At 39.5% G+C, this 16,359-nt stretch overlaps 1 protein-coding gene across 1 annotated transcript in view; it reads left to right on the forward strand.

The window, feature by feature from the left end:
* The first annotated feature begins 11,103 nt into the window (after positions 1-11,103).
* Positions 11,104-16,359, forward strand: part of LOC113105645 (ephrin-B3) — a 67,593-nt gene continuing 62,337 nt past the window's right edge. The window contains exon 1 of the mRNA XM_026266844.1: positions 11,104-11,252. Coding sequence (XP_026122629.1) covers positions 11,104-11,252 — 149 coding nt within the window. The remainder of the gene's footprint in view (positions 11,253-16,359) is intronic.

A 16,359-nucleotide genomic window follows, 5' to 3' on the forward strand; every position in this document is an offset into this window, starting at 1 on the left:
TCATAGTGGAATGGAAGTAACTCTAAATGTGCTCTTCTGTATTATGTGCAATATGATAGCAAATAGATTAGAAAATAGAAAAGAAAAATATGTATGGCAGAGACTTTGTTGTTTATTGGATTAAGTGGGAATTTCCTTCAAAAAATGATTGCAAGCTTGCAGCCGATTGTGCAGGGTTTAAGTGGACTTTTTTTTCGTCTAAGAAAAAGTCTGACTGGATGTTATGCTGGAGAAACTTTTGAAAAATATTAGATGTTTCTGGTATGGTTATTGATAAGTTCTTTACAGCTGAATTGAATTTGTTTAATTATGGATGGATTTTGCAGCATTGACAGTTACTGGACTGAATCAACACTAAACTGACTTGCGCTCAATAATCACACTGTTTTCTGCATCACAGAATAATTTCTTTTAAATTTTAAAGACGTTTGACGTTGTTTTGCTATTTATTACTGTGAAGCTGCTTCGAAACTGTATTGTATAAAGCATAAATGTGACTTGACTTGTACGTGGGTACAAATGACAGGCAGTTGTTGAGTGTAATAAGGTTCTTTGCTTTTTGTGTGGGTGAAAAGAGAGAATGATGAGGTCTTGGCAAAGCCTGTTCTTCACAGGAATGAACAGCATTTTTTTGATAAATTCAGCTTCACATGATGGGCATTCTTCCAGGCATTAATACCAGATATGCTGTGATTCAACTTCAAGAGGATACCTGTTTGTTTGAGGTGAGGATAACTGATTTGATGTAAAGGGAGAATGAAAGCGATCTAAGTACTGAGCCCTGTGGCACTCCAGTGGGTATTTGCCATAGGGACAGCTAGCATAATGGCAGCAACTTTTGCATGGGCACGCAACAGTTATATTGTTTTTAGAAAATGTAAAACTCATTTAATTCTATAAATGTATTATTATTAAAAATATTTTTTTTCTTTTAGTACGTCTTAGCTTTTCAATTTCATTTATTTTTATTTAATTTATTGTTTCAGAATATTTCTGTTACATCTTTCGGATTCCAAATAACTGTGAACTTCCATTTTGGGCATTATATTCCATTTTGTGCTCTTCATATTGCACAAAATGTGACCCACAAATGAGCATGAACCCTGAAGCAAAACATCTCAAATGACTAGCGCAGTGGGAGGCTGCTCATAAAACACTTCCACACAATCATACACACACACACACACACACGCTGGCAGGCATCTTGTCTCAAATCTTGATCTTGGATCAAATCATTCTTGAATGCTAAGCAGCACAGTCTGTTGTTTTGTTGTCCATGTTGCTAAGCGACCATCAGCAAGTCAAAAGCTGAAAGAAAAGACAAATCCCGAAAGGGAACGAGACGTGGTGGAGGGCAGGAAATTGTGAGTTTTTAAGAGCCAGTCTCTGGTGCTTCTGTGTGGACCAAGGGTGCAGTGTTTGTGAAGACGAAATGTGGGACACAAGGTCTCTCGAGAAGATGGTGAACAGGACAACTCTAAGCACACAGAGAGTGCTCCACACACACATTCTGGGTGAGTGTAGTCTTAATACTACACAAACCAGTGTTGTAGTCGAGACCGGCTCATTCGAGTCCGAGTCCAGATCGAGTCCAGAGATGGTCGAGTCCGAGTCAAGACCGAGTTCAGAAAGGGTCGAGTCCGAGTCAAGACCGAGTTCAGAAAGGGTCGAGTCCGAGTCAAGACCGAGACCAGAGAGATTGGGTCTGAGACAAGACCTAAAGAAATCTTCAAGAGTATGTAAAATGTATGATGGAAACAATAAAGGGTAAAAGGGCCACATAGTATTCGGTGTAAAGGTAATTTTATTAGAATTATGAATTGTCACTTGTCAATATTAAGTGCTCATTTTCACATAACATCATTGTACCACTATACACATCCATATAACCTTTCTAGTACACATAATATTACTGTACGACTCTATATTGTAATTCTACATAACACTTCTAGTACAAGTAACATTACTGTACCACTATACCTGTAAATGTTCAACTGTAACAGCTTTTACATAACTTTTAACCTTGAAGCTTAACTAATGACTGCTAATATCCTGAAAATGTCTTGGATTATGTGCACTTTAGATGTTATGAAGATTAAAGATGGGCATAATTACTTTTCAAAAAAATAAGTGAGGAGACCATCCTGCTACCCAACCGAGCACGATGTGGTCTCATGATCAATCCACCCAGACTAAAAACACTCTCTACTGGCGCAGAGGAAGCGGGGACTGACAACAGTTACCATTTCATCACTTTCTGTAACAGCAATGGATAATCTAATGCTAATTTCACAGGATGGTGGGTTTTAATGCAGGGTAAAATACACACTAGTCAAAGTTTTTTTTAGTTATGGAGGGCATACACACAAGAGCCGACTGACTGTCCAGGAAAATTTCATCCAAAAGTGTGTATGTGCCAGGGGAAGAAAGCTGGTTGAAATGCCATATAAGTTCAATGCCTTCTGTCAGACATTTTTTTGGAGGGAGATGTTTAGTGTTGAGACAGTCAGTCTCAGTGTGTCTGTATTCATTATATAATTTAATTAAACAATATTTGTTTTTTTTTTCTGTGACCATTTTGTCCTACTTTGTAAAAAGAACACAGTTGAGAGAAATAATGTAGCAATGTGGCTTTCTGGAAAGCGGGATCACTACAGGCGGATGGCAGGACGGTAACTTAGGCCGGTGACACACTGGCTGCGTGGCGTCTCTGCTGCGTGCTAGAAGCGTGGTGGCTGCTTCGCGTTTTCTGTGTCTTTACACACCAGAAGCGTGCCTGATGCGTGCTTCTGTTATAGGTGACATAGAGAGAGGCCGCCGAAAAACCAGGCTCTTGCAAAACAGAGTATGTTTGACAGGTGCAATATTTGAAAATCGATAATTATTTATTTATTTTTTTTAATTACATTTATATCTGAACTTATGCCAACCTATAGACTTTCAAATATCAAAATGTCATGAATTAATATGTATTTGTGTTTATATGACACAAGTGACATATAAACATATTTTCCTAGTTTATTTTGCCTGGAAACGCTTCCAACACGCGCGTGTTCGCGTGAAAATAGGCGTCGGTTCTATTTCTAGCATGCACGCGTTTTCCGCGCGGCTCGAGCTGCGCCTGGGATGCGCGTCTCACGCAGGCAGTCTGCAAGCTCTAACCTGTTAACATGGGAGCCGAATTAAAAACAGACACGCCACGCAGCTGAGACGCTTGCGCCATATGCATCCAGTGTGTCGCTGGCATAACGTCTCAAGTCAAAAGAAAATCACCGGTCATTGGATGTCTCAAACATACATCAATTTAAAGAAACATTAAAATACAGTAATAATCATGAAATATTTTGATTGGGACTCGAGTGGACTCGGGCATAAGTCCAATTCCTAATATGTTCGAGTCCGAGTCAATACCGAGTCAAAATGCACACGAGTCCATGACAAGACCGAGACCATTAAAATACGGTCTCGAGACCGAGTCCAAGACCGAGTCCGAGTCTCGAGTACTCAACACTGACACAAACATATGGTCTCTTCAAGCCTTCATTAGAACGTACCAGGGCACATCTAGGTTTTCCTCCAGTAGTATAATCTGAATTCTTTCTGAAGGACGGCACAGAACATTCTCTGCCTTGGACAACCATAACAAAACACAGAGCAATCAGCGTCATCAACCTCCCCACGACGTCCAGCCTAATGATTCTGCCATTTACTACCACAGTGTCTGCAACTGGACATTTTTCTAACAAATACAGAAATGTCAAAAGAGAGGTCAAAAATTATACTCATGCACAAGAAGGAAGATTATGTATTTGAAAGAAAAAATATATATATATTCACCCCAAGGAAAGTCTACTTTATTTAGAAGTTGGTCTTTCAAAACTCAAAAAGACATTTCACTCAAAGTCTTAAAGGAATATTTTACCCCAAAATGCAAATTCTATTCACCCTCAACTTGCATCACTTTGCATTTTTTCGCGAAAGCAAAACTGGACCCCATTGACTGAAAAAAAAAAAAAGAGTTTTCATAAATGTGTTCATTAATATTCCACAGAAGAAAGAAAATCATTCAGGTTTGGAACGACATGACATTATTTGTATTTCTGGGTGAACTATCCATATCACATTTTTGGTTATGTTTCATTAATGTATTAATTGTGTTAATAAATAATAAGTTTACACACATATGAATGTTGTTAGCATTACCTGTAAAGAACTATAAATTAATGTGGACAAAATCCTTACACACTTTAGTCTTGGAAGAATTTGATGAGAAATATTTCTAAAAATCCTGTTACTTTGGTATCTTGGCATATCAGTTTGAAAGTTTTTCATTCTGAAACTCTAGAAGGAGACATGTGGCTCTTTTTCCACAGGAGGGACATGTGGAAAGACTTAAACCAAAGTTTTCATTTGCTCTCCATTAAATCTTGTCAGTGTCCAGGATAAACGAGTGAGATATTAGAGATAACAGTTATGCTTTTTCTTTCCTATGTGCATCTGAGACATTTCCTCATGAGGCATGCATAAGATCTTTTTTTATTTACAGTATAACATATATAATTTAACAGCCATATGTATTTTTGAAGATTACAATCTGTTTCAAACATTGATTTTCGTGTTTGAGCCATGTCTTCTTTCAGAACTGTTTCAGTCCATGGTCATCTCTCAATGCTACAACAGAGGACCACCAAAAAATTAGTTTACAGACTGCAATTGGACAGGAGCACCCTGACTTTAATGGAGGAATTAAAGCATTTGGCAGAGAAGGAGAAACACGCTGCCCTTAGACTCCACGAGGAGGTGAATATTTGTAATCCTCAAGTGAACCATGTCAAAAAAGTAATTAATACAGACATATTAGACTGTAAAACTCTGTCTCCTGGAATTCAAAAAGCCATATTTCAGTCTCCAGGGGAGCGGTCCAGAGAGATTTTATTAGGACTTGATTAAAACTTTCTGATAAAAAGAGTCGGCTTCGTTTTCCCTGTCCAGCAGCAGCATAATCCTTAACTTCTCTCCTCGTTGCATCTGAGTGTCAGATTTAATGAATGATCCGGTTGCTACTCCAACGCCAGTAGCAGTCAAAGCTTTGCCATTGTGTCAGAGAAATGAGAAGAGCTTTTGTAATAGGGTGTAATTGCTTGTGTAATTGCTCTCCAGGGAAAGCAAGCAACAGCCAAACTCAAAGATGACTCTCCTCTTCAAAAGCCCAGTACAGTTGCCCTGCCAACACTGATCATCCGTCCTTTTCTTTCTCTCCCTCCCTAACGCCCGCTGTCTCCTTGTGTTCTCTCTACCTCTCCATCTCCCACTTTCCGGGTTCATCCCAATATCTTCATCATCTATTCGTCTCTCCCATTCTCGATTCATCCTTCTCTGTCCTCCCTATTCTCTTTTATCCCCTGTATTTCTTCTCCATCACTTCTTCCCCAGAGTCTGCAGGCCAGTTTTCGAGAGGCCCTGCGAGCAAGGGACAGGCTGGAGGCTGAAATGAGGCGGGAGCTCCAGGCCCAGTTCAGAGCTCATTGTGAAAGCCTGAGGGCTCAGATGGAGGAAGAGAAGGTCCAGGCCGTAGGGGAGGCCTGCAGGAAGCTGCAAGAACAGCAGCACAAAGAAACAAAGGGGAAAATAATACACACTGTATGAGAAGAGACACAGGTGTGTGTGTCTGTGGTCTAGTTTGTCTGTCGTTGTTATTGGACGTTTGCTTCCCACAGTATAGATTAATCAGATAAACCTACATTGGGATGACCTGCCTTAAGGCCAGCTTCGTAAAGGATGTGACACACTATAGCTGCAAAGTAAGCCGACTGTGTTGTCGCTTCACGTCTCTTGTGTCTGGGACAAATAGTTGTGCTTGAACACATTGCAAAGACTACAGGGCAGAAAAGGTGGACAGAGTTACACAAGGTCTATCCATCTTTTTCTTACGCACCATGATACTTTGCGCCAATTATGGGAGTAACTTCCATTTATACTTAACAATCAGCAAAAAGTTCACCCTTATAACACAATAATAAGTTTTTTAAAAACTGGGTACTATGAGGTGACATTATTTAACTCACCCTTTAACCGTCGATCACTAAAAGGAAATTTAAAAGTGTAAAAGCATTAACAAATTACTTTCAACATACCATGAATAACTCCCAAAAATCCTCCTTTCTATCCGCAGCAATATTATTATAGTAATATCTTTTAACAATTAAATTATACAGCATCCGTGTGAAAACAAACCTGGAAAGACAGGAGGATTTGGGGGAGAAAAATGAAATATTCCTAGTGCATTCCAGGGAATTATTCATGATTTATATCATAAATTAAGTGGATGTTCACAGAATGAATGAACACTGTAACAGTAATGTTTCAATATTAAATTAAACCTGGCTGCTGTAAGATGGAGCTAATTGTGTTTAAATAAAATGAGAAGATTTTATTGAATTCCCAGGTAAATATCACCATAGAGTGCCTTTCAACCCTCACAATACTCAAAAATTTTGGTTTTAATTTCCCATTTGCTTTATGTCATGTCATTTTTTATTGTTTATTGTTAATATTTTTTTTTTGAAAATTATGGGCCATTATTTGAATCATTAACTATAAGATATGTCCACCCTGTCATGGACATATATATTACTGTTAAATATGTTTTCATTGACACTTTGAGCTTCAATGAGCATGGCTTACAACAAACTGTGACTAGATAAATATTTAGTCTGGTTGTTGAACACAGTTTGGTAAATTTAAACATATTTAGAAAATAGTGTATTCTAATCCCTTCTGGCAAATTTTATGCAGACTAGGTGGACATGGTAAGCTTTGGAGAAGCAAGTAAGCAAACTCAGAAGAAGAAAATTTATCAATTGAAAAGTCACCAACTTACTTCAGCTGTTGAAATTCCCACCAAAGAGACACACACAAAAAAAAATCTGTTGCTGTCCTGATGTCACTAAAGGGGATGGCCTTTTCTTAAAGGGGCGGATTTCCTAATATGACCATTCACCTACAATCCTTGCCGGTACGAGACTCGAACCCCCAACCTTTGGGTTAGTTTTATGTTATCAAGGCAAATGAGTTATGTACTGGACACCAAAAAGCACCTTAATGCTTCCATAAAGTTTTAAATAACGAATAGCATTGCATGGGTCAATGATGTGCATACTGAACATTTGCATAAGGTTCTGTTGTATGCAAATCAATAATAATCAACAGTTTCTACTGATTTAACTACTATATGTAAATAGTTGAAGAAACAAAATTTGCAAACTTTAAAATCTGACTCGAGTAGAGCTGTGATTCATTCACCTTGCTCTTTGCTTCTCAGGAGTGTGTGAGGAGGTGTGTGCAGGATGCTGAGAGAAGTATTCGTGAGGAGTGTGACATGAAGGCAGAAAGAGAGAAACGGGCTCTACAGGACAGACATGAAGAGGAGATATACGAGTTACAAAACAGGTAAAAATACCCATGAAACACCCCTCCTGCTCACCCCAGCTTCCTGTTGTGATGCATCTCAGCTATTCTCTTTCTCCTTCCCACCTTTTGTAAATTTCATTAGCTTCTCTCTTTGTATATGTATGCTTTCTCCCTTTTCTTCAAGAATCCTAGAATATATAGATTTTGTTGTCTTCACCAACACTCACTTTCTTTTGAATAATGTTCTGAAATGGTGCATGACGGAGTGTGTGTGTTCCAGGATACAGCAGCTGCGGGACAGTCTGGAGCAGGCCTGCAGGGAGCGCATTCGGTATAAAGCAGAGTTTAAGGTCAGCTCTTGTAATGAGGTCATCATGAATAAATGAACAGCTCTAAAAAGGGGACCCGCTCAAATCCAGCATCTGCAACACCCTGCAATAAAATGACGGAATAACAGAACTTTCTCTTTTCCGGTGCAAGCACGTCCTCTGATGTTTGGTTCTTATTAAGCTTAGTTTGTTTCCCCGCAATAGACAACAGTATTGACATTTGACCTTTGTCTTGAAGACGTTTCCAACTTTTGTCATTATGATGATCCACCTGTCTAACTGAAATGCAATCAGCATGTTTGTGTGTTTCCATCTTCTTGCTGTCTTTCAGAAGGTGCAGGCCAGTTACAGGCGGTTTGTGGACTTGACAGATTCCTCCCTCCGCTCTGATTACCTCTTAAAGCTGCGCAGACTGGGGAGAGAGCCAGGTCTCATGGACACTGCGACACAGACTGATGAGATCACCTCCTAACTGTGATCTTGTGAGGCTCACGTCACAGCGTCTGGGTATTTGCCATGCCCTGCAGTACATGCAAAATCATTTTTAAGCATTTGTCTAACATTTTTTAGTAACTTTAGGAATATTTGTCATTTGAAAATATATTTGATGCACTTGCAACCGCTTGAAAGTGGTTCGAAATTATATAAAACATCTAAAATATACTTTCCTTCATGCGTTCATCTTCCTCAGTCCCTAGATTGAAATCTTTACAACCTATTTTATAGCTATGAAATGTGTTGACAGTTGCATGATAAATAGGGGAAATTGCATATATTACTGTATGTATATTATACCTGTAATTTCCAGTAGGTTATGTAAAAAGTGTACTTTATAATCTTATATTAAAATGTTAATCTTTGTTGTTATATCCCTATGTGGGTGGTGGGTGGAAAAATGTTTAAAAGAAAGTCGTATACAGAAAATGTGTTAACCTTCAAATCGGGGATTTTTTTTTCCCTCGGTATGTTATATAAATGCTTTTCTTTTGAAAAATAAAGATAAAAAAAAAATTTAATCTTTGCAGTTTTGTAAGATTTAAGTGAGTACAGCATATTTTCTCTGTCTGCATGTAAAACTATGTTGAAATAATAGTTTGTCAGATAACATAATTCTGAATATTTAAAACCCTTAATCATATTTTACATTGTAGTGAGTGACATTTCTGAAGAATAACATATTAAATATGTAATAATGTCCTGAAGCAGCTTACACATTGTTATTGGTAGGCCTGTTTTAATTACATTAGCATGTGCTGTGTGTATTGTTAGTTACCCACTGATTCAAATACAGTATACTAGATATTATCACTGTAAATTGTTGTATGAAAAAAAACTATGTGCCCTTTCAAAGAAAGATTCCATAATAACAAACAGACACACACATATTACAATTAAATAAACAATAACATATTAGTGCTGTTGATAACTTGCTACATAAATAATTTACAAACAAAATGACCTAGTTTACTAGACGTTTGCTAGTCGTTAAAAAGCCTAGCTATTTATCAACTACCTGCTTTAATACAATTTTTTAAATGCCATTTAAAGTCCTTTGATGAATTGGGACAGCAGTAGAATATATGTGACATGAATGGATGGATGGATGTATGAAAATGATGGATTAATCGTTTAAAATTGATATGGCTGTCCAAAAGGGCATCAAAATTCGCAGGGCACTATTTAGAGTTAGTCGGCTGCAGTAGCATTACTTCGCCGTCGGGTGTCACTGTTGGCAAGGTTTTACTCCTTCGCCTTAACGCATTGGGTCCCATCAGCAGCGCCTAGTCCATAATACACTTCCAAATTATAGTTTTTTATATGCAATAGACAGGTATACAAACACAATTAATTAGGCTACCAAGTTTCCAAATACGCAGAACGCTGAAAATCACTGCAGTTTCAACTGGACGGTAGGGATATTTATTAAACAAGTTCTTTATCTGCTGCATATCTTACTAAGCTTGTCATTAGTGTCGTTACCACCGGCATGAAATGTTATTACATGCACCGTTACCAGCGAATGCACTGGGGGCGCTGTAGCTCCGTAAGCCGTCGCTTCTGAACGCACAGACAGGCGCTGATCGGTGTGATCGGGTGCCACGGATCACGATCATCATATCAAACGGAAAGAGAAGCAGTCACAAAAATGTACGTGCACTGAGACTGGTATCATTTATTTATGGATACAGAGGATCTTTTACATGAGCGTTGGGAAATATGTTTGCATGGCATATGGATGTGTTCGTGACTGATTTAATAGCACCTCTGCATGCGGAAAAACAAATCCCCCAAAGAAAAATCCGCTCCGTTAGTGCGCACTCCAGCCGGAAGATGGGATTTTTCTTATTCGAGCGCGCACACCTCTTCTTCCCCCCTCCCTTCTGCTCTCTCTCTCTCTCTCTCTCTCTCTCTCTCTCTCTCTCTCTCAAACATCTCAGTCTGTCAGTGTGCGCCTAGCGTTAGGAACAAGTCTCACTAGTCGGATTTGCAGCCAGTGAGAGAGACACATCGAGAGAATCCAAGCAGGACAGACGAGAAATGAACTATCTAATGACTTGCCACATCCGAGCACATTCTCAAACACCCTGCAACCGAGACCCATGAATAAGGATTGCGATATTTGTTTCCACCCTGGAAAACCTGGCAATCATTTTGCCAGTCTCGGCACACTTATAAATCTGTGTCCAGTTGATATGCTTGTTTTATAACATGCATTGATTAGTTTCGTTTTGCTATCTTTGCGTTAATTATAAGCCTTACGGATTGCTAGCCGCGCGCATCGTTTCAAGTGCATGCGGAATTATTGGAATCTCGAGGACGAGCAGGAAAATCCAACTGGAGAACTAGAGGAGAGAAAGAGAAGCAGCTGTATCCAGCATCAACATGTTCTTCTGAAGAGGCGAGGAAAAGCTCATTCCCAAACCATCATCCATCTGCCATCACATTCCCGTCCTAATTCGTGGAGAAAACAGAATGAAGTGGGAGTGAAAAGGGGAATGGGAAAGATCCAGTCTGAAAGCCGCGGAAAAAAACAATAAGCATCACGAAATACTGGAAAAGTAAACTCTTGCATGAACAAATAGCAAGAAAACGGCTGTGGGAATTGAAATCGCGGCGGAGTACTATTGTCCACGAGCTACTTTTCCCCTAAAGACGTGTGAGGAATTCTCTCCTTAAAATCCACACAGACTGCACCTTTGTTTAATCTGTGCTCCCGCATGTGTGTGTGTTTTAGTAGATATCCAATGCAGGCTCCCAAAACACGTTGTTCCTGATCACACTTGACGGATTCACCTGAAGCACACCCGGTTTGTTCCGAGTCCACAGATCTCCGACCTCTGGGAGAGTATCCCACGCGGCTTTGATGGGAGTAAATAGACGGGATTCGGGATTTCAAATGGCGAGTCGGGGCTGTGAAAATGGATTGGGAATTCTCCTGATGTTCTTAGTGGATTTACTCGGGATCACGGCGACCAACATGGAGCCCATCTACTGGAATTCCATGAACAAAAGGTAAGAGCCGCAACTAAAGACATTGGGCACGGCGTTTATTCCCCGTTTATTTAAGAAGAGCTTTGCGTTGGAGATAGTCAAACACCTCGTGTTTTCGCACAAATCGTTAAAAGACGGCTTTGAAACGTCTCTCGCAGGGGGAAAGAAAGCTGTTAAGCGCTATTACGCAGACAAGCCCCTTAGTGGATAATCACGAGTCTGCAGAAGTTACGAGCATCAATGTCGCCAGACTAATAAATGCCACATTTCATTGAAGGTGTGTGTTGAGGAGTTTTACGACAGTAGCCGCCACATTTACCGCTGACTCTCCTTCAGATACGCTCCAGTTAGATTGGCATGAATTTTAGTTGCTTAACACCAAGTAGGCTATTTTTTTTCCGTCTTAATGCCACTTAAACAATGTAGCCTTTGTAAAACGTTCTTGCTTAACTTGTGAGAACGTGTAGAAGCCCTCAGAGTGTCTCCAGTCACCAACTTAACTTCTGTCATGGCAGCATTTCAAACAAAAGAGCATGCAAAACTGTTTACATGACTTAAAAACCAATTGCACTTTTATTTATAGGCTACGTGATAACAACAACTCAAACTTTAAATGAAACTGAAAAATGCAAACTGCACCTTTTCAGGGACTAGCCTATTATTAGTTTGGCAACTTCTGCTGTCATGTCAGTTAAAACAAAAGAAGGAGTACGCTTTCACTCCTATTCGACACCTTACTGGACCTAGTTAGCGTGGAAACACCTAAAGTGAAAAGTTTTACACGCAGGTGTTACCTTTAGATGGTCAATCAGTGCCATTTCACGCGACAGAATTGATTACTCCAGTCACGCATGACACTGTTTTCCCTGCAGCAGGAAGGAATAGGGAATAATTTACAGCTAGATTTCTCATACTATATATCCGTAAATAAGGGGGAGGTCTCTGCAACCCAGCAACTGTGAATTAATTTAGTGGGGAGCCAAAGAAACCCATGCAAGCGGTGTGTCCGGCACATAAACGACGATTTATGGCCGAGCAGACCCCTTTCTTTTTTTCTTTCTTTCGCCCTTCTGTCATTACACTGGGCTTGTTTAAATGGACACCCGGCGTCGTGGGAGCACTTGTGTGCCCGGTCTAAATCGGTATGTGGGTTATGAGGGGCTATTAGTGGTGCCACGAGCTCTTGAAAGACGAATAGGTTTTTAATGTGTCCATGTGGCGCATATACCGGGCTGTGCGCTTCAACAGATGCTGCTGGGGGTGATGGAGGGGCTTTATTCTGTCCCAGTGGCCGCTGGCAGACGCTCTTAATGAGGGTTGTTGTCGGTGTTGCTTGTGTTAATCTAGCAAGGGTTTGTGGGGACCTGATTGGAAACGGGAGCGCGGGTGGGGGGCATGCCCGTGACCGTCTTCTGCTTGACCTTTACCTGAGAGGAGAGAGGAGAGGCGCACGGATGACAATGGGTTTAACTGATTCAATCACTAGTAATCGATGTAAGTCGATCAGCAGTGGGCGCTGGTTTTCTCACGGATTTTTCGCACTTTAAATGATCCGAATTCGCGTCATTTCGCAGTGTGAACGCTCACAGTCAGTACAGCTGTTTGCAAATCTGCAATCAAAAAAGTGTGCAAAAAATCATCGCATTTAAAGTTGAACAAATAAAGTTGTGCCAATCAAAAAATTAAGTTTTTATATATTTACGGGAGGAAATTCACAAAATATTTTCATGGAATATGATCATTCCTTAATATCCTAATGATTTTTGGCAAAAAAGAACAATTTGGACCCATACAATGTATGGCCATTTCTACAAATGTGCTACTGGTTTCGTGGTCCAGGGTCACATATTTCTTGACATACTGCAGTCAGTGTTCATTTTACACATTTACATACTCGCTTAATAGGAACACTTGAAATTAAGAGAAAAAGAAAAGAAAACCAAAAATGTAGCAGTGATGGCTCCAGGATTTTTTTTTGTTGGGGGTGCTAAGGAGGGGCTTACCATTTCAGAGGGGTTGCTAAAAAACTAATTAAATTGAGTGAAAATAATGAACTTTTATATATATCTAAATAGCATGCAAATTCAGGCACTTTGTGTTTTTATTATATACAACAGCTTCGAAAAAGGCATATAAAAAAATATATAAATTCTGTGGTATTAAACTTCTCATATGTCACTGTTATTAGTAATATAACTTCTAATGCCAACTGCCAAATATGACAATTACAAATAAATACAATTCATGAATGCACATAGAAAAGCGAGAAAGTAGGGATTTTTTTCATTGTTTTATTATTATTATTATTATTATTATTATTGTATTTTTACACTATCTATTTAGTATTTTTTTCTGACCATCAAATCTCAGTCACTCTTAATGCCTACTGGAAGGAAAACATGGTAAATTCAAAAAATTCATTTTTTACAATAGATAAAGTGGCAAAACAAAAAAAAAAGGTGGCGCCCCGCGATAACCTCCCCGTGCTGAGATGCATCGTATCGTGTGTCGGCGATAACCAGAGATATTGTCAAAAGCATCGGAAATAGGCAATATTAAGAGGATTTACCATTTCCGATTAATGTAGGCCTGTTACATTCTTTTTATTATTAGGCTTTTTATTATTAGGTTAGGCTACTTTTATTACTAAATTACACAAAATTATTGCCCCGGAATAATTTCATAGCTCATCACTGCATGACACACTTTGAGGATAATTAAAGTTTAGACTATTAGCTTACTCCTAATTAAAAAAAAAAAGATTTTTTTTGTCTGCGCCGATAGCCTTGTGGCTTGCGACATGTAGCGCAGTTGCGCTTCGGCCGTTCCGAGTTCGAGTCTCGGCTCGCGGACTTTTCCCGTTCCTGTCCTCACTCTCTCTCCCACATAATTTCCAGTCACTTACTGTCCTATCTAAATAAAGGCATAAAACGCCAAAAAAACCCACAGTTTTTTTTAAACTGGTCTATTCATTTATACAACAAATTATAGGTCTATAATTAAAATTATTAACACTGCAGTCATCAATAAAAATTAAAAGCAGTTTTATTTTGTGCATGATTTTCAAAAACAAAAAACCTGTTTAGCATGAAATACGTTTCGTCTCATGTTTTTCCACTATGCGGGTCACAAGAGATATATTACAAAAATAATTTAAGTCAGTTATATACCATTATTTTGAGTAGTTTCATTTCTCGTTGTTAAAGAACATGCGCCATTAATGCAGCCGTATAATTCTCCATCAGTTTTTAAACTTTCACATTCTCTGTAGTGAATTAATGACATAACTCTTGCACACAGTTTGCGTGTTGCTTGCTTGTGTTCCTTGGACCATTCCACCTTTATTTAGGTTTTTAATTTTAATTTTTCAATGTTAACGAAAGTGACACCAAGAAACAGTTTCTGATGGGGCTATATCCCCGTCAAGCCCTGGCCTAGCGACGCACACTGATGAACAGTCCATCGAATTGGCAAATGAAGCATGCATTTTTAATGGCTTCCGATATCAAAATGGAAAAATATCGGCAGATTAATTTGCCAGGACAATCTGCATTATGTGTTAAGCACCATACATTGCATATTAATTAATCTTTGGTTGTATTAATCACTTACTATTGTGTCACATGGTAGCTTGAACTCTGTAAAGGAAAGTCTGGTTTCTTTACACAAACACAGTGTCGCCATATTCATATTTGATTCGAAAATACACAGTGCAGTGTAAATTTGGCTGCTCATGCAGACACACACTTACAAGACATCTGCACCGTGTGGTTTTGCTCCAGGCTACAGGAGTCTGCACAGTTCGCACTAAAAGTAGCTGTACGCAGGTTACATTGTTGGCAGTGCTGTATATTTAATAGGGATCAGTGAACCTCTGCTCCTCAGTGCTTTGAAGATGAGGTCCTGCACCTGTAGAGTGTTTTATTCACCCGCTCAATCCCATCACTCTCTCCGTCACTACTACTACTCCATCTCACCCTCTCACGATGGCGCTGCCATTCTCCTCCTCGTGCGAAATTAGAAACATGTGTAGCCTTCAGGGGAGCGAAGACACAGCTGAGAAGTGATGGGAGGAAAGAGGGATCGAGAGAAGAGGGAGGAACAGCGGGGCGCATCCTTAAATGTACCAAAATCAATATCTTCTAAGCCTTGAATGTCAGTTTGAGTTAGGCTTAAGAAAATGCAAGTCCAGCACAAAGATCACCTTGAAATTGTCTGCATAGGGTAAAAAGTAAATCTATAAAGCAAAAATTGTGTTTGCTCGTAGACACTGCAGTTTTAATGTAATTCCGGAATGTATATTTAATTAAGGAGGCGTAGATGAAAAATGGTTTCTTGAGATTGAATAAGCACGAAGCAGGACTTTTAGTAAACAGTAAGTGTTTCTCAGTGAGCGTCCTTCACCTTTTGACATTCACACCTCTTGATACATTGTTTACACACAAGAAAGACAAAGTGTGTTTGTGTGTCCTTGGTACCCGGCTCTCTCTGGATGAGCAAACACGTCTCTGACTGATGCTCTGAGGGGTCAGTTACGGCCGTGTAATTCTTCCAATTGACTATGTTGAGATGCTGGTTGGGTAATTTGATCCCAAATGGTTACTTACGGTTCAGAAGGTTTCTGTGCTTCTGTCGAAATCACGGTGCGTTTGGGTAATTGCGTTTCAGAGATTCAGATCCAGCTCAAACCTGTTGGGGGGTTTTCCGATAATGAATTCAGACGAGCGATTGTGGGTAACTGTAAGGATTTGTGTGTTATCATAAATGTCACAGGGTCTGTGTGTGTACGCGTGATGAGCCTTTTGTATCAGCGCTCTCTCTCAAAGAAACATGTTACCCCCACTGGATTTTTAATAATTAATTTATCGCAGGCTAATTGGGCTCGGATAAAAGCGCTAGTTAACCGATCTCAGGCTTAAGACGAGGGAAACTTGGGAGGGAGGGCATTGGGTGAAGGGATTAGAAGAAGACACGATCTCAGTAGGTCACTGACATGCATTGTTGTGTTCAGAAAGTCCGAATTTGTAAGTCGCCTTTGCGGAAACATCTGCTAAATGAATGTAAAAGTTTTTTTTTTGACATGCTCACAAATGGATTAGAGGATTGAATCTGTGTTCATTTGCTAAAC

Source organism: Carassius auratus, chromosome 7 (assembly GCF_003368295.1).
Source record: "Carassius auratus strain Wakin chromosome 7, ASM336829v1, whole genome shotgun sequence".
Classification (NCBI taxonomy): domain Eukaryota; kingdom Metazoa; phylum Chordata; class Actinopteri; order Cypriniformes; family Cyprinidae; genus Carassius; species Carassius auratus.